This window comes from Physella acuta, unplaced genomic scaffold, assembly GCF_028476545.2.
Source record: "Physella acuta isolate Inbredline_101_S28 unplaced genomic scaffold, ASM2847654v3 ptg000693l, whole genome shotgun sequence".
NCBI lineage: Eukaryota > Metazoa > Mollusca > Gastropoda > Physidae > Physella > Physella acuta.
In genome coordinates, this window is record NW_026732212.1 from 87,778 (window position 1) to 112,145 (window position 24,368).

At 43.8% G+C, this 24,368-nt stretch overlaps 2 protein-coding genes across 6 annotated transcripts; both read left to right on the forward strand.

The window, feature by feature from the left end:
• The first annotated feature begins 511 nt into the window (after positions 1 to 511).
• On the forward strand, positions 512 to 8,404 carry LOC131949398 (macrophage mannose receptor 1-like). 5 transcript variants are annotated; one of them, XM_059311277.1, is made up of 7 exons: positions 512 to 610; positions 1,597 to 1,735; positions 3,163 to 3,221; positions 4,373 to 4,508; positions 5,088 to 5,333; positions 6,622 to 6,801; positions 8,224 to 8,404. In XM_059311277.1, exons 2-7 carry the CDS (start codon positions 1,681 to 1,683, stop codon positions 8,319 to 8,321), a joined length of 774 nt encoding a protein of 257 aa, XP_059167260.1. In that variant the 5' UTR covers positions 512 to 610; positions 1,597 to 1,680; the 3' UTR covers positions 8,322 to 8,404. The 5 variants fall into 5 exon arrangements, with proteins under 5 accessions (XP_059167260.1, XP_059167261.1, XP_059167256.1 ...); XM_059311278.1 differs by having other exon boundaries at positions 513 to 610; positions 4,376 to 4,508; XM_059311273.1 differs by lacking the exon at positions 512 to 610 and adding an exon at positions 1,046 to 1,180 and having other exon boundaries at positions 1,597 to 1,791.
• Positions 8,317 to 12,235, forward strand: LOC131949399 (uncharacterized). Its single transcript, XM_059311279.1, has 5 exons — positions 8,317 to 8,404; positions 9,298 to 9,368; positions 10,003 to 10,111; positions 10,880 to 10,987; positions 11,761 to 12,235. The coding sequence occupies exons 2-5, from the start codon at positions 9,303 to 9,305 to the stop codon at positions 11,985 to 11,987; spliced, it is 510 nt and encodes a 169-aa protein (XP_059167262.1). The 5' UTR covers positions 8,317 to 8,404; positions 9,298 to 9,302; the 3' UTR covers positions 11,988 to 12,235.
• Positions 12,236 to 24,368: the final 12,133 nt, after the last annotated feature.

Genomic DNA, 24,368 nt, shown 5'->3' on the forward strand with positions numbered 1-24,368 from the left:
CAATTCTGCGAACTTGCAAAAGCTAGTGTAGTTTTTTTTTTCAAATCGCTTCTACAGCAGTCACAGATTTATGTCTGTCAATGACCACATGCTATGGTCAGTTACATGATAGAGAAAACACCATTGTAAAATATCAGGCCTACAAAAACAAGTTGGAGAAAAAGCTCTGCATGCAATCTTTACTACTGTGTTGATAATTTAAGTTTGACTCTTTATAAATGTTATATCAACTAGTAGTCAAACACATCTGTCATCTGGTATAGTGGAAAATATTGTTACATTTTTGTCTGAAAGTCTACCCCGTCTTTCTATATTTTAAGATGACCAACAAAACAGAATATATATATATATATATATATATATATATATATATATATATATATATATATATATATATATACAACACAAATAATGTGTTGATACTTCGGCGTCTTGTTTGCTCTTCTCACTCCCAGCCTGGGTACGCTCCTGGTATGCCCACTAACATATCCATACCAAAGACTTGTTAGTTATTTATTTGAGTCCGTGTGGACATGATGATGTGTAAACAAATTTGTTAATGCATTAGGCCTACACCTCATCATCGCGACACATAGTAGGCTAAGTGTGGGTAAGCCACACAATTTTATATGGTGGATGTGCACATCATTCAACGTGTGTGGTGGATGTCATTCAACTTGTGTGGTGGATGTCATTCAACATGTGTTGTGGATGTGTACACAATTCAACATGTGTGGTGGATGTGTACACCATTCAGCTAGTGTGTTGATGTTGTTCAAGATTTAGCGTCTCTTGTTGTATAAGCCGAGATTTCAAGTGTTTAAACACTCGTGTAACGCTCGGAGATAGAGGATGCGTCAAGTAGGGCGTCATCAAAATGACTGATGGTGTGTGTGTGGGGGGGGGGGGGGGTGAAAGGGTGAAATATTGGACATATAGTGATGTGGTGTTGTGTGTATAGGAGGGGGGGGGGTTGACGTATTGGACACACAGTGATATTGTGTGGTGCGTGTGTGTGTGTGTGGGGGGGGGGGTGAAGTGGTATAGTTGAGTGATGTAGAGTGAGCCACACTGGTGTGTCGACTCACTGTTGGTGACGTCACGTGAAGTTAGACAGCGATGGCTGCAACACACAGGGGATTGTACGTTGGTTTTGTTCTAGTTATGATTCAAGAACTAGGTAAGTGGGGAAACTGAAGACCATTTGTTTTTTTTACTAAATCTTGGGTTTGTATGACCTTTCTGGCTTAACACCTGGGTTTGTATGACCTTTCTGGCTTAACACCTGGGTTTGTATGACCTTTCTGGCTTAACATCACCCTGCTAGTGACATCATACCTTCCATCCTTCATCTTGTACAATATGAATATTTTTTCTAAATGCTGTTTTCGATTTGAGAACATACGGAATAGAGCCAGATATTTTCAAGTGTAAAACCAGATACAGGCCAATATCTTAGCCAGGAAATCAAAAGATGGACATCTTGAAGACATCGACAAAACCTGTCTTTGCTACTTTACAAATGTCTTGTACGAATAAAAGTTGTATTAAAAACGAACTAAAACTACAGGTATCATCTTGTTGCCGTTGTTTCAGCTAAATCTGACCAGCCGTGTGAGGAGGGCTGGACACACCATGAGCCCAGCAAGACCTGTCTAAAGCACGTGACTCAGGCAAAAAATGAACAGGATTCTAGAGCTTTCTGTCAGTCGTTTCGTGGATGTGGCGGCAACAGGTCAGCCGGTCATCTAGTTTTCGTTCAGGATAGGGAGATGGGGAGTTTCATTCTGAGTAATTCGATTTTTGCTTTCTAGAATAAATAGATCTTTGTTTTTTAGAGTAATTAGCTATTTAAAAAAAAAAGTAATTAGAGTTTTATAATTTTGTTTTATAGAGTAATTAAATCCTTGATTACTTTATATTTTACAGATTAATGGCAACAGATTTATATATATATATGTATATATATATATATATATATATATATATATATATATATATATATATATATATATATATATATATATATATATATATATATATATATATATATATATATATATATGCAAACAGTTGGTATACTTATATTAGAAAATACGGCATCTTGACAAATTTAACGACCCTAAGGGGTTTTTCCGACGGGAATCAAGTTTTTTTGTTACCCTCTAGGATCGGTCTACGACCTCACAAAATATCAGGGCACATTTTTTCGACCACTTTACACATTTTTCCCGGATATGGTGCGTTTTTTATAACATCCTTAATTGTTTTTTTTACCACCTCGCAAAATATCAAGAGGCGTCGATCGGCCAAAGTTTTTCTCCGATAAATAGCTCAGACAAGAAGAATTTCACTTACTGTCATTTTTTTTAGCCCGACATACGGCCTAGTCATCTATAGAGGGGCATGCAACAAATTAGTCAGATGTACAGAGGTTAAGTACCCAAAAAGCTTTCTTTAAATTAATCGCTATTTTTCTCATAAATTGCAAGGATTAAATAGGGAAATACGACTGGCCAGTTTTGACCACTTTACACATTTTTCCCAGGTATGGTGAGTTTTTTTTAACATCCCTATGTGTTTCTCTACCACCTCACAAAATATTAAGAGGGATCGTTCGGCAAAAGTATTTTTCGATATATAGCTCATATAAAAAGAATTTCGCTCACGGTCATTTTTTAGCCCTTGCCAAGGGCTTTGAGTAGAACCGACAGTTTTCCCATACGGCCTAGCCATTTACAGAGGTGCATGCAAAAAATTAGCTAGATGTACAAACGGTAAGTACCCTAAAATCTGTGTTGAAATTACCCTCTGTTTTTCATATAAATTACAATGATTGGGGAAATACGACTGGTCAGTTTTGACCACTTTATAGATTTTTTCCCGGATATGGCGAGGTTTTTCTAACATCCCTAGGCGTTTTCTATCAGCTCACAAATTATCAAGGAGGGGGGGGGTCTATCAGCAAAAGTTTTTTTTATATATAACTCATATAAGGCGCCTATCAGTCGAGGGCAGTTTTGACCCCCTCATTGCAGACTTTTCGGCTGACCGGCACTGGCGTTTAGTTTTGTATAGATTTTTTTTTCTATAGTTTGTATCGAATTTGTGTGTGCACAGTTTACTTTTTATTTGCTAATCATCCAGTCTCTTCTATCACAGACATGGCGCCAAATTCTACAAGAGTCCGTGTCGAACAGACCTCTTATTCCCTGGGTCAGGTCAGTTCTTTATTCCCTGGGTCAGGTCAGTTCTTTATTCCCTGGGTCAGGTCAGTTCTTTATTCACTGGGTCAGGTCAGTTCTTTATTCCCTGGGTCAGGTCAGTTCTTTATTCCCTGGGTAAGGTCAGTTCTTTATTCCCTGGGTCAGGTCAGTTCTTTATTCCCTGGGTCAGGTCAGTTCTTTATTCCTTGGGTTTCCTCCCCCTTTAAGGGGGCAGTATAACATAGACTAAGAAAGAGAAAAACAAAAACCTGCACACAAAAAAAACAACAACAACAACAACACTATTAGACAAACACATGTTAAATTTTTACAGTGGTAGTAACGTTTCTAAAGCTATAATACAGCATGTAATTTGTGAAGTGTATGTATAGCAAAAATGTTACTAAAAATTAATTTGTTTATATTTTTATATATTTCTAAATTTATTGTAAACAATTTTCCGAAACCATAAGTAAAGAACTTAAAATTTTGTATAAAATTTTTTTACGTTGTAATCCAGGTCTTGAACTACCATTATAGCATTCTAGTGCGTGATAATTTTTTAAAGAAATTTTCAAAGGTTCCTCCAGGTTGGCCCGACTTCGAAAAATTCTAAAATGCACACATTTTGTCAAAATTAAAATCTGCTAGTTCCTAGCGTAGGTTACTATGTTATGCATAACCTGGAGTATTTTCAGCAGGAAGAGCATGGATTTCGGAAAACTTCAGCCCTAGATTTCGTACTAAAATTGTTTTGGTAAAATTATGTATAAAAAATGTTTGCATCAAACATTGACTTTCTTTTATGTTCTGTTTTATAGCTTCTTGATTATAACTAGTATGGTAAAAAATAAATGTATGTGTGTATTTATAATAGTTTTTTCGTCAATCTTCCATCGTCTGGGTTATCTACCCCCTTTAGAATTATGATACATTCTCTTTAATTACAAAAACTATAAAAATCAAAAATAATTTTGATTAGCCTTGGTTTTGATTTTGTGGTAATAAAGTATTTCAGTTATCGCAAAAAAACCAAATTGTTTTTAAAAAGATTGGTAAGTGAAAGTTCGTGTCACCAACCGTTGATTTGGTAAGTGAAAGTTTGACATACCCTTGACATACCTTTGGCATACCCTGTGGCAAATAATAAATCCATAATCCACCAGCAGGACTTGAGTGTTACATCCGGTAGTGAGCCAACACCCAGTGGCCCGACACCCCAGGCTTATGTGATGACATCAAGCGGCCTGGAGCACTGGCATCCATCCACCAAGAATTCTTTTATCTGTCAATTCCAGCACGGTAATAGCTGGGCATTTTAATTGGGCTGATATGATCAGTGGCGTAGCCAGGATCGTCTTAAGGGGGGGGGGGGGTGGGGGTCCAATTTTTACCCCGAGACAAACTTTCGATTTGCACCCCCCTCCAACATTCGATTTGCACACCCCCCCTCAATTTTTAGATTTGCACCCCCCTCATACTTTTTATATACATACCGAGGGGTCTATGGGGGGGGGGGGGGGGGGGTTATGAACCCCCCTAACACCCCCCCCCCTGCCTTCGCCACTGGATATGCTGACTTCTGGGCAGGTGACTTCTGGGCAGGTGACTTCTGGGCAGGTGACTTCTGGGCAGGTGACTTCTGGGCAGGTGACTTCTGGGCAGGTGACTTATGGGCAGGTGACTTATGGGCATGGTGACCTCAGGGTATGACATTTGTTGATGAGCGGGGTGGCAACTTGGACGTTGTTTTTAAAGGAAATACTGGCACGTGTGGGGTGTCATATGTAAAAATATGTCTGTCGTATTTTTGAAAAAAAAAAAAAACAAAAACAACAGCAACACATGGAAGTTGGTGTTGATGAAGTTACCTTGTTTCAGGGTGTTCGAGTCCCAATCAAGATTCCGTCTATAGAGACTCGTGTTTCCACCTGACCACCAACGCTAGCCTGGAATGGACCCAGGCAAACAGGACGTGCGTGCAGCAGGGCAGGAATCTGCTGAGCCTCCACTCGCTAGTAGACAACGAGTTTCTTTACAAGCTGGCATCGGCCTACAGGACCAACTCTGACTACAGGGAGGGGATGAGCAACACACTGGCTATTGGCCTGCACAGGGACAACAGAGGTGGGGGGTTTACGTGACGTCACAAACTCCAAAGGACCCCCATTCAACTACAACCCCAACATGACTACACTCTGACTCACCCACAACCACACCACCCCTACTCTCAATCTAAAACCCACCCTCACTCAAACCCCACCCTCACTCAAACCCCACCCTCACTCAAACCCCACCCTCACTCAAACCCCACCCTCACTCAAACCCCACCCTCACTCAAACCCCACCCTCACTCAAACCCCACCCTCACTCAAACCCCACCCTCACTCAAACCCCACTTCAACCCCAATTTACCCCGACACCGAACCCTAGTCAAACTTCTTCACTGAGTATGGTCAGCTTTCATTACTAACTGAAACTATACGCAAGGAAAACACAATCACACAAATCTGTAATAATTATTATCTGACCAATAAACGAGCCTCTAACATTATCTGACCAATGAACTAGCCTCTAACATTATCTGACCAATCAACGAGCCTCTAACATTATCTGACCAATGAACTAGCCTCTAACATTATCTGACCAATCAACTAGCCTCTAACATCTGACCAATCAACGAGCCTTTAACATCTGACCGATCAACGAGCCTTTAACATCTGACCAATGAACTAACCTCTAACATTATCTGACCAATGAACTAGCCTCTAACATTATCTGACCAATCAACTAGCCTCTAACATTATCTGACCAATCAACGAGCCTTTAACATCTGACCAATGAACTAGCCTTTAACATTATCTAACCAATGAACTAGCCTCTAACTTTATCTGACCAATCAACGAGCCTTTAACATCTGACCGATCAACGAGCCTTTAACATCTGACCAATGAACTAACCTCTAACATTATCTGACCAATCAACTAGCCTCTAACATTATCTGACCAATCAACTAGCCTCTAACATTATCTGACCAATCAACTAACCTCTAACATTATCTGACCAATGAACTAGCCTCTAACATTATCTGACCAATCAACTAACCTCTAACATTATCTGACCAATTAACTAGCCTCTAACATTATCCGACCAATCAACGAGCCTTTAACATCTGACCAATCAACGAGCCTCTAACATTATCTGACCAATCAACGAGCCTGTAACATTATCTGACCAATCAACGAGCCTTTAACATTATCTGACCAATCAACGAGCCTTTAACATTATCTGACCAATCAACTAGCCTCTAACATTATCTGACCAATCAACGAGCCTCTAACATTATCTGACCAATCAACGAGCCTCTAACATTATCTGACCAATCAACGAGCCTCTAACATTATCCAACCCACAGAAAATAAGTTCGTCTGGACAGACAACACTCCGTACAACTTTTCAAAATGGCGGCGCGGCGAGCCAACGTTTTTCTATAAGAACCTGTCAGAGAAGTGTACGGAGATGTACATCAATTCTGGAGAGTGGAATGACATTCCATGTGTCAACGTCAAAATGTTTGGATTCGTCTGTCAGAGTAGTAAGTACAACATACATAGGACAACAGACACATGAGACACTCAGTACAACAGACACATGAGACACACAGTACAACATACATAGGACAACAGACACATGAGACACTCAGTACAACAGACACATGAGACACACAGTACAACATACATAGGACAACAGACACATGAGACACATAGAGTTCATGAGACACACAGTACAACAGACACATGAGACACACAGTACGACAGACACATGAGACACACAGTACAACATACATAGGACAACAGACACATGAGACACTCAGTACAACAGACACATGAGACACACAGTACAACATACATAGGACAACAGACACATGAGACACATAGAGTTCATGAGACACACAGTACAACAGACACATGAGACACACAGTACGACAGACACATGAGACACACAGTACAACAGACACATGAGACACACAGTACAACATACATAGGACAACAGACACATGAGACACATAGAGTTCATGAGACACACAGTACAACAGACACATGAGACACACAGTACAACAGACACATGAGACACACAGTACAACAGACACATGAGACACACAGTACAACAGACACATGAGACACACAGTACAACAGACACATGAGACACACAGTACAACAGACACATGAGACACACAGTACAACAGACACATGAGACACACAGTACAACAGACACATGAGACACACAGTACAACAGACACATGAGACACACAGTACAACAGACACATGAGACACACAGTACAACAGACACATGAGACACACAGTACAACAGACACATGAGACACACAGTACAACAGACACATGAGACACACAGAACCATGAGACCAGTGTTTCTTCTAGACTGTTTTCTCCGGGGGTGCACTTAAAATTTTCGGGGGGGGTGGTGGGTGGGGGGGGGGGCGGGGGCGGACAACAATCTATATTATATTATACATATATATATATATATATATATATATATATATATATATATATATATATATATATATATATATCCTATATAAATTCCATTTCGTTCGGGGGGGGGGGGGGTTCGAAGAGATGCTTGGAAGAAACTCTGCATGAGACACACAGTACAACAGACACATGAGACACACAGTACAACAGACACATGAGACACACAGTACAACAGACACATGAGACACACAGTACAACAGACACATGAGACAAAACCCGGTGTATAGTCAGTCTTTACCTACCACCCCGCTCCTCTCTCCACAAATAAAACCCGTGTCTTGTCCCCTCCCCCCCCCCCCCCAGAGTTGTGTAGTAACGCCACCTACCACCCGCTCCCCCCCCCCACACAAATAAAACCCATGTCTTGTCCCCTCCTCCCCAGAGTTGTGTAGTAACGCCACCTACCACCCCGCTCCCCCCCCCCACACAAATAAAACCCGTGTCTTGTCCCCTCCCCCCAGAGTTGTGTAGTAACGCCACCTACCACCCCCGCCAGCAAGTATTGCATGAAGTTTGTGCCAGACAAGAGGAACTACACGCAAGCCCAGGATTACTGTAAGACTCAAATCTTTCAGACGACCACGAAAATAGGAGGACAATTAGTGAACATCAACAACATAGAGGTTTATAAGTTTGTGAAAGGTACACCATTAGCTATGATTGATTAGGTCATTTAATTATTGAGCCGATTAATGTACAGAGCTTGCCTTAAATCACACGATAAACAAGAGACTGTTTACCCTATCCGTTTATAATTATTTTTATTTTCCTTAATTATGTGGGCATGCCTGTTTTTTGTGTAGCTGTTGGGGGATTTTTACTTTTTTATTCACTGGTCAAATAATTTTCGATTTGTAGATTACTTTTATCGTCCAATTATGAAATTGTTTGTTTTTAGCGGTTTTAATTATCCTTTATAACACTATAGGCTTACTTTTTCTTCATGTCTAGAACTTTTTATTCCTGTGGCGGAACTAGCAAGGCGCACCAAAATCAAAATTGGAATAAAAACATACTCGGTTAAATGTTAGGCCCCATAAACAGCCTGCACACCCCGATATTCACCGGGGCTGGTGGCTTGGTAGTTCCGCCCCTGTTTTAATAACTGTTTAAGTACCATGATAGTTCCGCCCCTGTTTTAATCAATGTTTAAGTACCATGATAGTTCCGCCCCTGTTTTAATCCATGTTTAAGTACCATGATAGTCCCGCCCCTGTTTTAATCCATGTTTAAGTACCATGATAGTCCCGCCCCTGTTTTAATCCATGTTTAAGTACCGTGATAGTTCCACCCCTGTTTTAATCAATGTTTAAGTACCGTGGTAGTTCCGCCCCTGTTTTAATCCATGTTTAAGTACCATGATAGTCCCGCCCCTGTTTTAATCCATGTTTAAGTACTATGATAGTTCCGCCCCTGTTTTAATAAATGTTTAAGTACTATGATAGTTCCGCCCCTGTTTTAATCCATGTTTAAGTACCGTCCCATCTCACAACCACGTGACCATATCACGGGCTATCCAAATATTTTCCCGCCAGAAAATATGCTGAGACGATATGACGTCACTGGTGTGTACGTGGAGGTCAGTGACCTCAGCTGGCTTAAGCAGGTCAGTACAACACAGAGGTGGGGCGTGCAGGGTGGGATAGGCAGGGTGGGGTAGGCAGGGGTGGTAGAAGGGTTATAACAACCCCCTCCCACATATATGGACAACCAAAATGTTATTTGTGTCACAAGCCTAGAGTTAAAAAATATTTAGCTTCCTATGAATAACAATTTTAACATCGATATGATTCATTCGCGCTTATATATATATATATATATATATATATATATATATATATATATATATATATATATATATATATATATAGTATATATATACTTTAATATAGACCCATACATATATATATATATATATATATATATATATATATATATATATATATATATATATATATATATATATATATATATATATATATATTAGTGTGTATATATATATATATATATATATATATATATATATATATATATATATATATATATATATATATATATAGTTTAATATAGACCCACCTATATATATATATATATATATATATATATATATATATATATATATATATATATATATATATATATATGTGTGTGTGTGTGTGTGTATGGTAAACAAATTAAACTCTCCCCCCGCCTGGTACTCTTTGTTTTCTGACCATGCACTACCTTCTCCATCTGAGCAGAGCGCCGAACCTGTGCTAAAGAAAAGATCGTCTTTAGCCCTAACACGACAAGGGCTGACCTGGCTTTACCCAACAGATCTGGCAGAGTTTATTTGTCAAGTCGAAGCTGGTTGGTTGCTCAGTTACTTATCTTAGTTCTGCATCTCATTTCATAAACATTTCATAAACATTTCTTCTTACACATTACATATACTTTACTAATTCACAAATAAATAAATAAATAAATAACCAAATAACCAAATAACCAAATAAATAAATAAATAAATTTAAATAAATAAATAAATAAATAAATAAATAAATAAATAAATAAATAAATAAATAAATAAATAAATAAATAAATAAATAAATACATAAATAAATAAATAAATAAATGAATGAATGAATGAATGAATGAATGAATGAATGAATGAATGAATGAATAAATGAATGAATGAATGAATAAAAAATAAATAAATAAATAGATAAATAAATAAATTAACAAAAAAATAATAAATAAATAAATAAATAAAAACTAAAAAAATAAAATAAAATAAATAAATAAATAAATAAATAAAACAAATAAAATAAATAAATAAATAAATAAATTGAAATAAATAAATAAATAAATTTAAATAAATAAATAAATAAATAAATTAGTAAAAAATAAGTTATATATATATGTATATATACATATACATACATACATATATATATATATATATATATATATATATATATATATATATATATATATATATATATATATATATATATATATATATATATATATATATATATATATATATATATATATATACATATATATATATATATATATAAATTGTTCGTAGGCGTAGACGTAGACATTTAGTGATAGCCTACGTATCTATCTCCCCAGTCGATAGAAACGACAAGTCACTAAATATGTATGCTGTTATTGGTGTCCTATGTTTCATAGTGGCAGGACTTTCTACTCTGACGGTCCTGCTCTCTGTAAAACTCAGAGGTTTGTTTGTTTATTTACATTACATTCTTGTGTTGGTCTTGTTTATTTACATTACAGTCTTGTATTTGTCTTGTTTATTTACATTACATTCTTGTATTTGTCTTGTTTATTTACATTACATTCTTGTGTTGGTCTTGTTTATTTACATTACATTCTTGTGTTGGTCTTGTTTACATATATTACATTCTTGTGTTGGTCTTGTTTATTTACATTACATTCTTGTGTTGGTCTTGTTTAGTTTAATCTGTATTAGCTGCCATGTGTGTTATGTTTCTATGTTTGTTCTGCTGTTTTTTCTACTTTCTAAATGCTCTCTTTGGCCAAATTCTAAATGTTCTGTACCAAGACCTACACTGCTATTGACAATAGAACCAACCTTGTTCACACTTATCTTCAGACGGAAATGTTCATGTTGCTATTGACAATAGAACCAACCTTGTTCACACGTATCTTTAGACCGAAATGTTCATGTTGCTATTTACAATAGAACCAACCTTGTTCACACGTATCTTCAGACGGAAATGTTCATGTTGCTATTGACAATAGAACCAACCTTGTACACGTTTCTTTAGACGGAAGTGTTCATGTTGCTATTGACAATAGAACCAACTTTGTTCACACGTTTCTTTAGACGGAAATGTTCATGTTGCTATTGACAATAGAACCAACCTTGTTCACACGTTTCTTCAGACGGAAATGTTCATGGTGCTATTGACAATAGAACCAACCTTGTTCACACGTTTCTTTAGACCGAAATGTTCATGTTGTTTCAGCGAGCAGACGAGGCGGAGAGCTGGCCACAAACTCCGGGAGTCACGTGCTCGCCCAGGAAATGCACGACACCAACATCTACATGAACATCTCTGGCGTCCGTGCGGTGACAGACGGTCACGTGACGTCAGCTGACGAGACCAAGCCGTCTGCTACAGCAGGTTACGACACTCTACAGAGTGAGCTGCGTATGGCTGAAGATGGCGTCTATTCTCTCACTGTGTTTTAAGCGTCGTTATAGCGTGGTCCAGTGTTTTAAGCGTCGTTATAAAGGTCCAGCAGTTTCAGTGGAGGGAAAAAAATGTCACAGGAAAAAAAAACAACAAAGAAAAAAGTCAGTTTTTGCTAGGAAAAAAAGTCACAGAAAAAAAGTCACAAAGGGAAGTCACAGAAATAAAGTCAGAAATAAATCACAAAAATCGTGTAAGAAATATTTTGATTTAATTGTTTTGTGGTTTAATTAAAGGTTTGTTTTACTAGAGTTTTTTTTTAAAATGCGAGGTTTGCATGAAAGAGTTGTCATATGAAAGGGTTGTCTTATAAAAGGGTTGTCTTATAAAAGGGTTGTTCACCCTGTAAATATTTTCTGTGCTCGGTGCTCTCCCTGGATATTATTTTAAAACAATTACGTCCCTTATTCGGGGGCTGACTATCACCCCAAAGAGGGGACAGTCGACACGTTTAGGATGAAATAATTTGCCCGGGAAAATCGATTATCAAGTAGTCGAGTATTCGGACTTGGGTTTGTACAGGGGTCGTTGTGCGATACCAAGACGTTAGTATCGATAAGAACCGTTTCAGGAAAGAAATCCGGTTGGGACGATATTAAATTTTCTCAAGACAAAGAGAATTCAACCAGACGATCTGCGCACCAAACGGATGTGGAGGGGGGGGGGGGGAACTAATTACTTGGGGAGGTGGCGGAGAGAAGGGGGGGGGGGGGTGACGGGTAGAAGCAAATTTAAACAGCAAAGGATTTGACAAAACGATCAAAAGGGCCAGCAACATATCAGTTCAGCTTCCTACAAATGCTCCCGTCATTTAGGCTCACAACTAAAGGGCCCCTTTTCATTATGGATCCGAACAATAACGCTACAGACGAAACGATCAGCACTTCCATCAATAGTTAGCTCATTAACTATTTAAAATCAAGCCTGGGTTGGTGTATTTACTTAGGTTGGTGGATTGGTGTGGTTGGTAGATTGGTGTGATTGGTGGATTGGTGTGGTTGGTGGATTGGTGTGATTGGTGGATTAGTGTGATTGGTGGATTAGTGTGGTTGGTGGATTGGTGTGGTTGGTGTGGTTGGTGGATTGGTGTGGTTGGTGTGGTTGGTGGATTGGTGTGGTTGGTGGATTGTTGTGGATGAAGGATTGGTGTGGTTGGTGGATTGGTGTGGTTTGTGGATTGGTGTGGTAAGTGGATTGGTGTGGATGGTGGATTGGTGTGGTTGGTGGATTGGTGTGGTTGGTGGATTGGTGTTGATTGTGGATTAGTGTGGTTGGTGGATTGGTGTGGTTGGTGGATTGGTGTGGTTGGTGGATTGGTGTGGTTGGTGGATTGGTGTGGTTGGTGTGGTTGGTGTGGTTGGTGTGATTGGTGGATTGGTGTGGTTGGTGGATTGGTGTTGGTTGTGGATTAGTGTGGTTGGTGGATTGGTGTGATTGGTAGATTGGTGTGGTTGGTGGATTGGTGTGGGTTGTGGATTAGTGTGGTTGGTGGATTGGAGTGGTTGGTGTGATTGGTGGATTAGGGTGGATGGTGGATTGGCGTGGTTGGTGGATTGGTGTGGTTGGTGGATTGGTATGGTTGGTGGATTGGTGTGGTTGGTGGATTGGCGTGGTTGGTGGATTGGTGTGGTTGGTGGATTGGTGTGGTTGGTGCGGTTGGTGTTGTTGGTGGAATGGTGTGGTTGGTGGATTGGTGTGATTGGTGGATTGGTGTGGTTGGTGGTTTGGTGTGATTGGTGGATTGGTGTGGTTGGTGGATTAGTGTGGTTGGTGGATTGGTGTGGTTGGTGGACTGTTGTGGATGGTGGATTGGTGTGGTTGGTGGATTGGTGTGGTTTGTGGATTGGTGTGGTTGGTGGATTGGTGTTGGTTGGTGGATTGGTGTGGTTGGTGGATTGGTGTGGTTGGTGGAATGGTGTTGGTTGTGGATTAGTGTGGTTGGTGGATTGCTGTTGTTGGTGGATTGGTGTGGTTGGTGTGGTTGGTGTGATTGGTGGATTGGTGTGGTTGGTGGATTGGTGTTGGTTGTGGATTAGTGTGGTTGGTGGATTGGTGTGGTCGGTGGATTGGTGTGGTTGGTGTGGTTGGTGGATTAGTGTGGTTGGTGGATTAGTGTGGTTGGTGGATTGGTATGGTTGGTGGATTGGTGTGGTTGGTGGATTGGTGTGGTTGGTGGATGGGTGTGGTTGGTGGATTGGTGTGGTTGGTGGATGGTGTTGGTTGTGGATTAGTTTGGTTGGTGGATTGGTGTGGTCGGTGGATTGGTGTGGTTGGTGTGATTGGTGGATTAGTGTGGTTGGTGGATTGGTGTGGATGGTGGATTGGTGTGGTTGGTTGATTGGTGTGGTTGGTGGATTGGTGTGGTGGGTGGATTGATGTGATTGGTGGATTGGTGTGGTTGGTGGATTGGTGTGGTTGGTGGATTGGTGTGGTTGGTGGATTGGTGTGGTTGGTGGATTGGTGTGGTTGGTGGATTAGTGTGGTTGGTGGATTGGTGTGGTTGGTTGATTGGTGTGATTGGTGGATTGGTGTGGTTGGTGGATTAGTGTGGTTGGTGGATTGGTGTGGTTGGTGAATTGTTGTGGATGGTGGATTGGTGTGGTTGGTGGATTGGTGTGGTTTGTGGATTGGTGTGGTAAGTGGATTGGTGTGGTTGGTGGATTGGTGTGGTTGGTGGATTGGTGTGGTTGGTGGATTGGTGTTGGTTGTAAATTAGTGTGGTTGGTGGATTGGTGTGGTTGGTGGATAGGTGTGGTTGGTGGATTGGTGTGTTTGGTGTGGTTGGTAAATTGGTGTGGCTGGTGGATTGGTGTTGGTTCGTGGATTAGTGTGGTTGGTGGATTGGTGTGGTCGGTGGATTGGTGTGGTTGGTGTGGTTGGTGGATTAGTGTGGCTGGTGGATTGGTGTGGTTGGTGGATTGGTGTGGTTGGTAAATTGGTGTGGTTGGTGTGGTTGGTGTGGTTGGTGAGTGTGGTTGGTGGATTGGTGTGGTTGGTGGATTGGTGTTGGTTGTGGATTAGTGTGGTTGGTGGATTGGTGTGGTCGGTGGATTGGTGTGGTTGGTGGATTAGTGTGGCTGGTGGATTGGTGTGGTTGGTGGATTGGTGTGGATGGTGGATTGGTGTGGTTGGTGGATTGGTGAGATTGGTGGATTGGTGTGTTTGGTGGATGAGTGTGGTTGGTGGATTGGTGTGGTTGGTAGATTGTTGTGGTTGGTGGATTGTCGTGGTTGGTGGATTGGTGTGGTTGGTGGATTGGTGTGGTTGGTGGATTGGTGTGGTTGGTGGATTGGCGTGGTTGGTTAATTGGTGTGGTTGGGGGATAGGTGTGGTTGGTGAATTGGTGTGGTTGGTGGATTGGTGTGGTTGGTGGATTGGTGTGGTTGGTGGATTGGTGTGGTTGGTGGATTAGTGTGGTTGGTGGATTGGTGTGGTTGGTGGATTGTTGTGGTTGGTGGATTGTTGTGGTTGGTGGATTGGTGTGGTTGGTGGATTGGTGTGGTTGGTGGATTGGTGTGGTTGGTGTTGTTGGTGGATTGGTGCGGTTGGTGGATTGGTGTGGTTGGTGGATTGTTGTGGATGGTGGGTTGGTGTGGTTGGTGGATTGGTGTGGTTTGTGGATTGGTGTGGTAAGTGGATTGGTGTGGATGGTGGATTGGTGTGGTTGGTGGATTGGTGTGGTTGGTGGATTGGTGTTGGTTGTGGATTAGTGTGGTTGGTGGATTGGTGTAGTTGGTGGATTGGTGTGGTTGGTGTGGTTGGTGTGGTTGGTGGATTGGTGTGGTTGGTGGATTGGTGTTGGTTGTGGATTCGTGTGGTTGGTGGATTGCTGTTGTTGGTGTATTGGTGTGGTTGGTGTGGTTGGTGGATTAGTGTGGCTGGTGGATTGGTGTGGTTGGTGGATTGGTGTGGTTGGTGGATTGGTGTGGTTGGTGTGGTTGGTGTGTTTGGTGTGGTTGGTGGATTGGTGTGGTTGGTGGATTGGTGTGGTCGGTGGATTGGTGTGGTTGGTGTGGTTGGTGGATTAGTGTGGCTAGTGGATTGGTGTGGTTGGTGGATTGGTGTGGTTGGTGGATTGGTGTGGTTGGTGGATTGGTGAGATTGGTGGATTGGTGTGGTTGGTGGATAAGTGTGGTTGGTGGATTGGTGTGGTTGGTAGATTGTTGTCGTTGGTGGATTGCCGTGGTTGGTGGATTGGTGTGTTTGGTGGATTGGTGCGGTTGGTGGATTGGTGTGGTTGGTGGATTGGTGTGGTTGGTGGATTAGTGTGGTTGGTGGATTGGTGTGGTTGGTGGACTGTTGTGGATGGTGGATTGGTGTGGTTGGTGGATTGGTGTGGTTTGTGGATTGGTGTGGTAAGTGGATTGGTGTGGATGGTGGATTGGTGTGGTTGGTGGATTGGTGTGGTTGGTGGATTGGTGTTGGTTGTGGATTAGTGTGGTTGGTGGATTGGTGTAGTTGTTGGATTGGTGTGGTTGGTGTGGTTGGTGTGGTTGGTGGATTGGTGTGGTTGGTGGATTGGTGTTGGTTGTGGATTCGTGTGGTTGGTGGATTGCTGTTGTTGGTGGATTGGTGTGGTTGGTGTGGTTGGTGGATTAGTGTGGCTGGTGGATTGGTGTGGTTGGTGGATTGGTGTGGTTGGTGGATTGGTGTGGTTGGTGTGGTTGGTGTGTTTGGTGTGGTTGGTGGATTGGTGTGGTTGGTGGATTGGTGTTGGTTGTGGATTAGTGTGGTTGGTGGATTGGTGTGGTCGGTGGATTGGTGTGGTTGGTGTGGTTGGTGGATTAGTGTGGCTGGTGGATTGGTGTGGTTGGTGGATTGGTGTGGTTGGTTGATTGTTGTGGTTGGTGGATTGGTGTGGTTGGTGGATAGGTGTGGTTGGTGGATTGGTGTGGTTGGTGTTGTTGCTGGATTGGTGCGGTTGGTGGATTGGTGTGGTTGGTGGATTGTTGTGGATGGTGGATTGGTGTGGTTGGTGGATTGGTGTGGTTTGTGGATTGGTGTGGTAAGTGGATTGGTGTGGATGGTGGATTGGTGTGGTTGGTGGATTGGTGTGGTTGGTGGATTGGTGTTGGTTGTGGATTAGTGTGGTTGGTGGATTGGTGTAGTTGGTGGATTGGTGTGGTTGGTGTGGTTGGTGTGGTTGGTGGATTGGTGTGGTTGGTGGATTGGTGTTGGTTGTGGATTCGTGTGGTTGGTGGATTGCTGTTGTTGGTGGATTGGTGTGGTTGGTGTGGTTGGTGGATTAGTGTGGCTGGTGGATTGGTGTGGTTGGTGGATTGGTGTGGTTGGTGGATTGGTGTGGTTGATGTGGTTGGTGTGTTTGGTGTGGTTGGTGGATTGGTGTGGTTGGTGGATTGGTGTGGTCGGTGGATTGGTGTGGTTGGTGTGGTTGGTGGATTAGTATGGCTGGTGGATTGGTGTGGTTGGTGGATTGGTGTGGTTGGTGGATTGGTGTGGTTGGTGGATTGGTGAGATTGGTGGATTGGTGTGGTTGGTGGATAAGTATGGTTGGTGGATTAGTGTGGTTGGTAGATTGTTTTGGTTGGTGGATTGCCGTGGTTGGTGGATTGGTGTGTTTGTTGGATTGGTGCGGTTGGAGGATTGGTGTGGTTGGTGGATTGGTGTGGTTGGTGGATTAGTGTGGTTGGTGGATTGGTGTGGTTGGTGGACTGTTGTGGATGGTGGATTGGTGTGATTGGTGGATTGGTGTGGTTTGTAGCTTGGTGTGGTAAGTGGATTGGTGTGGATGGTGGATTGGTGTGGTTGGTGGATTGGTGTGGTTGGTGTATTGGTGTTGGTTGTGGATTAGTGTGGTGGGTGGATTGGTGTAGTTGGTGGATTGGTGTGGTTGGTGTGGTTAGTGTGGTTGGTGGATTGGTGTGGTTGGTGGATTGGTGTTGGTTGTGGATTCGTGTGGTTGGTGGATTGCTGTTGTTGGTGGATTGGTGTGGTTGGTGTGGTTGGTGGATTAGTGTGGCTGGTGGATTGGTGTGGTTGGTGGATTGGTGTGGTTGGTGGATTGGTGTGGTTGGTGTGGTTGGTGTGTTTGGTGTGGTTGGTGGATTGGTGTGGTTGGTGGATTGGTGTTGGTTGTGGATTAGTGTGGTTGGTGGATTGGTGTGTTCGGTGGATTGGTGTGGTTGGTGTGGTTGGTGGATTAGTGTGGCTGGTGGATTGGTGTGGTTGGTGGATTGGTGTGGTTGGTGGATTGGTGTGGTTGGTGGATTGGTGAGATTGGTGGATTGGTGTGGTTGGTGGATAAGTGTGGTTGGTGGATTGGTGTGGTTGGTAGATTGTTGTGGTTGGTGGATTGCCGTGGTTGGTGGATTGGTGTGTTTGGTGGATTGGTGCGGTTGGTGGATTGGTGTGGTTGGTGGATTGGCGTGGTTGGTTAATTGGTGTGGTTGGGGGATAGGTGTGGTTGGTGGATTGGTGTGGTTGGTGGATTGGTGTGGTTGGTGGATTGGTGTGGTTGGTGGATTGGTGTGGTTGGTGGATTAGTGTGGTTGGTGGATTGGTGTGGTTGGTGGATTGTTGTGGTTGGTGGATTGGTGTGGTTGGTGGATTGGTGTGGTTGGTGGATTGGTGTGGTTGGTGTTGTTGGTGGATTATTGCGGTTGGTGGATTGGTGTGGTTGGTGGATTGTTGTGGATGGTGGATTGGTGTGGTTGGTGGATTGGTGTGGTTTGTGGATTGGTGTGGTAAGTGGATTGGTGTGGATGGTGGATTGGTGTGGTTGGTGGATTGGTGTGGTTGGTGGATTGGTGTTGGTTGTGGATTAGTGTGGTTGGTGGATTGGTGTGGTTGGTGGATCGGTGTGGTTGGTGTGGTTGGTGTGGTTGGTGGATTGGTGTGGTTGGTGGATTGGTGTTGGTTGTGGATTCGTGTGGTTGGTGGATTGCTGTTGTTGGTGGATTGGTGTGGTTGGTGTCGTTGGTGTGGTTGGTGTGGTTGGTGTGATTGGTGGATTGGTGTGGTTGGTGGATTGGTGTTGGTTGTGGATTAGTGTGGTTGGTGGATTGGTGTGTAGGGTGGATTGGTGTGGTTGGTGTGGTTGATGGATTAGTGTGGTTGGTGGATTGGTGTGGTTGGTGGATTGGTGTGGTTGGTGGATTGGTGTGATTGGTAGATTGGTGTGGTTGGTGGATTGGTGTGGGTTGTGGATTAGTGTGGTTGGTAGATTGGAGTGGTTGGTGTGATTGGTGGATTAGTGTGGTTGGTGGATTGGTGTGGATGGTGGATTGGTGTGGTTGGTGGATTGGTGTGGTTGGTGAATTGGTGTGGTGGGTGGATTGATGTGATTGGTGCATTGGTGTGGTTGGTGGATTGGTGTGGTTGGTGGATTGGTGTGGTTGGTGGATTGGTGTAGTTGGTGTGGTTGGTGGATTGGTGTGGTTGGTGGATTGGTGTGATTGGTGGATTGATGTGATTGGTGGATTGGTGTGGTTGGTGGATAAGTGTGGTTGGTGGATTGGTGTGGTTGGTAGATTGTTGTGGTTGGTGGATTGGCGTGGTTGGTGGATTGGTGTGGTTGGTGGATTGGTATGGTTGGTGGATTGGTGTGGTTGGTGGATTGGTGTTGGTTGTGGATTAGTGTGGTTGGTGGATTGGTGTGGTCGGTGGATTGGTGTGGTTTGTGTGGTTGGTGGATTAGTGTGGTTGGTGGATTAGTGTGATTGGTGGATTGGTATGGTTAGTGGATTGGTGTGATTGGTGGATTGGTAAGGTTGGTGGATGGGTGTGGTTGGTGGATTGGTGTGGTTGGTGGATTGGTGTTGGTTGTGGATTAGTGTGGTTGGTGGATTGGTGTGGTCGGTGGATTGGTGTGGTTGGTGTGATTGGTGGATTAGTGTGGTTGGTGGATTATTGTGGATGGTGGATTGGTGTGGTTGGTTGATTGGTGGGGATGGTGGATTGGTGTGGTGGGTTGATTGATGTGATTTATGGATTGGTGTGGTTGGTGGATTAGTGTGGTTGGTGGATTAGTGTGGTTGGTGGATTGGTGTGGTTGGTGGATTGTTGTGGATGGTGGATTGGTGTGGTTGGTGGATTGGTGTGGTTGGTGGATTGGTGTTGGTTGTGGATTAGTGTGGTTGGTGGATTGGTGTGGTTGGTGGATCGGTGTGGTTGGTGTGGTTGGTGGATTGGTGTGTTTGGTGGATTGGTGTTGGTTGTGGATTCGTGTGGTTGGTGGATTGCTGTTTTTGGTGGATTGGTGTGGTTGGTGTCGTTGGTGTGGTTGGTGTGGTTGGTGTGATTGGTGGCTTGGTGTGGTTGGTGGATTGGTGTTGGTTGTGGATTAGTGTGGTTGGTGGATTGGTGTGTACGGTGGATTGGTGTGGTTGGTGTGGTTGATGGATTAGTGTGGTTGGTGGATTGGTGTGGTTGGTGGATTGGTGTGGTTGGTGGATTGGTGTGATTGGTAGATTGGTGTGGTTGGTGGATTGGTGTGGGTTGTGGATTAGTGTGGTTGGTAGATTGGAGTGGTTGGTGTGATTGGTGGATTAGTGTGGTTGGTGGATTGGTGTGGATGGTGGATTGGTGTGGTTGGTGGATTGGTGTGGTTGGTGAATTGGTGTGGTGGGTGGATTGATGTGATTGGTGCATTGGTGTGGTTGGTGGATTGGTGTGGTTGGTGGATTGGTGTGGTTGGTGGATTGGTGTAGTTGGTGTTGTAGGTGGATTGGTGTGGTTGGTGGATTGGTGTGGTTGGTGGATTGGTGTGATTGGTGGATTGGTGTGGTTGGTGGATTGGTGTGATTGGTGGATTGGTGTGGTTGGTGGATAAGTGTGGTTGGTGGATTGGTGTGGTTGGTAGATTGTTGTGGTTGGTGGATTGGCGTGGTTGGTGGATTGGTGTGGTTGGTGGATTGGTATGGTTGGTGGATTGGTGTGGTTGGTGGATTGGCGTGGTTGGTGGATTGGTGTGGTTGGTGGATTGGTGTTGGTTGTGGATTAGTGTGGTTGGTGGATTGCTTTTGTTGGTTGATTGGTGTGGTTGGTGTGGTTGGTGTGATTGGTGGATTGGTGGATTGGTGTGATTGGTGGATTGGTGTTGGTTGTGGATTAGTGTGGTTGGTGGATTGGTGTGGTCGGTGGATTGGTGTGGTTGGTGTGGTTGGTGGATTAGTGTGGTTGGTGGATTAGTGTGGTTGGTGGATTGGTATGGTTAGCGGATTGGTGTGATTGGTGGATTGGTAAGGTTGGTGGATGGGTGTGGTTGGTGGATTGGTGTGGTTGGTGGATTGGTGTTGGTTGTGGATTAGTGTGGTTGGTGGATTGGTGTGGTCGGTGGATTGGTGTGGTTGGTGTGATTGGTGGATTAGTGTGGTTGGTGGATTATTGTGGATGGTGGATTGGTGTGGTTGGTTGATTGGTGCGGTTGGTGGATTGGTGTGGTGGGTTGATTGATGTGATTGGTGGATTGGTTTAGTTGGTGGATTGGTGTGGTTGGTGGATTGGTGTAGTTGGTGTGGTTGGTGGATTGGTGTGGTTGGTGGATTGGTGTGGTTGGTGGATTAGTGTGGTTTGTGGATTGGTGTGGTTGGTTGATTGGTGTGATTGGTGGATTGGTGTGGTTGGTGGATTAGTGTGGTTGGTGGATTGGTGTGGTTGGTGGATTGTTGTGGATGGTGGATTGGTGTGGTTGGTGGATTGGTGTGGTTTGTGGATTGGTGTGGTAAGTGGATTGGTGTGGTTGGTGGATTGGTGTGGTTGGTGGATTGGTGTGGTTGGTGGATTGGTGTTGGTTGTGGATTAGTGTGGTTGGTGGATTGGTGTGGTTGGTGGATAGGTGTGTGGTTGGTGGATTGGTGTGGTTGGTGTGGTTGGTGTGGTTGGTAAATTGGTGTGGTTGGTGGATTGGTGTTGGTTCGTGGATTAGTGTGGTTGGTGGATTGGTGTGGTCGGTGGATTGGTGTGTTTGGTGGATTGGTGCGGTTGGTGGATTGGTGTGGTTGGTGGATTGGCGTGGTTGGTTAATTGGTGTGGTTGGGGGATAGGTGTGGTTGGTGGATTGGTGTGGTTGGTGGATTGGTGTGGTTGGTGGATTAGTGTGGTTGGTGGATTGTTGTGGTTGGTGGATTGGTGTGGTTGGTGGATTGGTGTGGTTGGTGGATTGGTGTGGTTGGTGTTGTTGGTGGATTATTGCGGTTGGTGGATTGGTGTGGTTGGTGGATTGTTGTGGATGGTGGATTGGTGTGGTTGGTGGATTGGTGTGGTTTGTGGATTGGTGTGGTAAGTGGATTGGTGTGGATGGTGGATTGGTGTAGTTGGTGGATTGGTGTGGTTGGTGGATTGGTGTTGGTTGTGGATTAGTGTGGTTGGTGGATTGGTGTGGTTGGTGGATCGGTTTGGTTGGTGTGGTTGGTGTGGTTGGTGGATTGGTGTGGTTGGTGGATTGGTGTTGGTTGTGGATTCGTGTGGTTGGTGGATTGCTGTTGTTGGTGGATTGGTGTGGTTGGTGTCGTTGGTGTGGTTGGTGTGGTTGGTGTGATTGGTGGATTGGTGTGGTTGGTGGATTGGTGTGTACGGTGGATTGGTGTGGTTGGTGTGGTTGATGGATTAGTGTGGTTGGTGGATTGGTGTGGTTGGTGGATTGGTGTGGTTGGTGGATTGGTGTGATTGGTAGATTGGTGTGGATGGTGGATTGGTGTGGGTTGTGGATTAGTGTGGTTGGTAGATTGGAGTGGTTGGTGTGATTGGTGGATTAGTGTGGTTGGTGGATTGGTGTGGATGGTGGATTGGTGTGGTTGGTGGATTGGTGTGGTTGGTGAATTGGTGTGGTGGGTGGATTGATGTGATTGGTGCATTGGTGTGGTTGGTGGATTGGTGTGGTTGGTGGATTGGTGTGGTTGGTGGATTGGTGTAGTTGGTGTGGTTGGTGGATTGGTGTGGTTGGTGGATTGGTGTGATTGGTGGATTGGTGTGGTTGGTGGATTAGTGTGGTTGGTGGATTGGTGTGGTTGGTGGATTGTTGTGATTGGTGGATTGGTGTGGTTGGTGGATTGGTGTGATTGGTAGATTGTTGTGGTTGGTGGATTTGCGTGGTTGGTGGATTGGTGTGGTTGGTGGATTGGTATGGTTGGTGGATTGGTGTGGTTGGTGGATTGGCGTGGTTGGTGGATTGGTGTGGTTGGTGGATTGGTGTTGGTTGTGGATTAGTGTGGTTGGTGGATTGCTGTTGTTGGTGGATTGGTGTGGTTGGTGTGGTTGGTGTGATTGGTGGATTGGTGTGATTGGTGGATTGGTGTTGGTTGTGGATTAGTGTGGTTGGTGGATTGGTGTGGTCGGTGGATTGGTGTGGTTGGTGTGGTTGGTGGATTAGTGTGGTTGGTGGATTAGTGTGGTTGGTGGATTGGTATGGTTAGTGGATTGGTGTGATTGGTGGATTGGTAAGGTTGGTGGATGGGTGTGGTTGGTGGATTGGTGTGGTTGGTGGATTGGTGTTGGTTGTGGATTAGTGTGGTTGGTGGATTGGTGTGGTCGGTGGATTGGTGTGGTTGGTGTGATTGGTGGATTAGTGTGGTTGGTGGATTATTGTGGATGGTGGATTGGTGTGGTTGGTTGATTGGTGTGTTGGTGGATTGGTGTGGTGGGTTGATTGATGTGTTTGGTGGATTGGCGTGGTTGGTGGATTGGTGTGGTTGGTGGATTGGTATGGTTGGTGGATTGGTGTGGTTGGTGGATTGGCGTGGTTTGTGGATTGGTGTGGTTGGTGGATTGGTGTTGGTTGTGGATTAGTGTGGTTGGTGGATTGCTGTTGTTGGTGGATTGGTGTGGTTGGTGTGGTTGGTGTGATTGGTGGATTGGTGTGATTGGTGGATTGGTGTTGGTTGTGGATTAGTGTGGTTGGTGGATTGGTGTGGTCGGTGGATTGGTGTGGTTGGTGTGGTTGGTGGATTAGTGTGGTTGGTGGATTAGTGTGGTTGGTGGATTGGTATGGTTAGTGGATTGGTGTGATTGGTGGATTGGTAAGGTTGGTCGATGGGTGTGGTTGGTGGATTGGTGTGGTTGGTGGATTGGTGTTGGTTGTGGATTAGTGTGGTTGGTGGATTGGTGTGGTCGGTGGATTGGTGTGGTTGGTGTGATTGGTGGATTAGTGTGGTTTGTGGATTATTGTAGATGGTGGATTGGTGTGGTTGGTTGATTGGTGTGGTTGGTGGATTGGTGTGGTGGGTTGATTGATGTGTTTGGTGGATTGGTGTGGTTGGTGGATTGGTGTGGTTGGTGGATTGGTGTAGTTGGTGTGGTTGGTGGATTGGTGTGGTTGGTGGATTGGTGTGGTTGGTGGATTAGTGTGGTTTGTGGATTGGTGTGGTTGGTTGATTGGTGTGATTGGTGGATTGGTGTGGTTGGTGGATTAGTGTGGTTGGTGG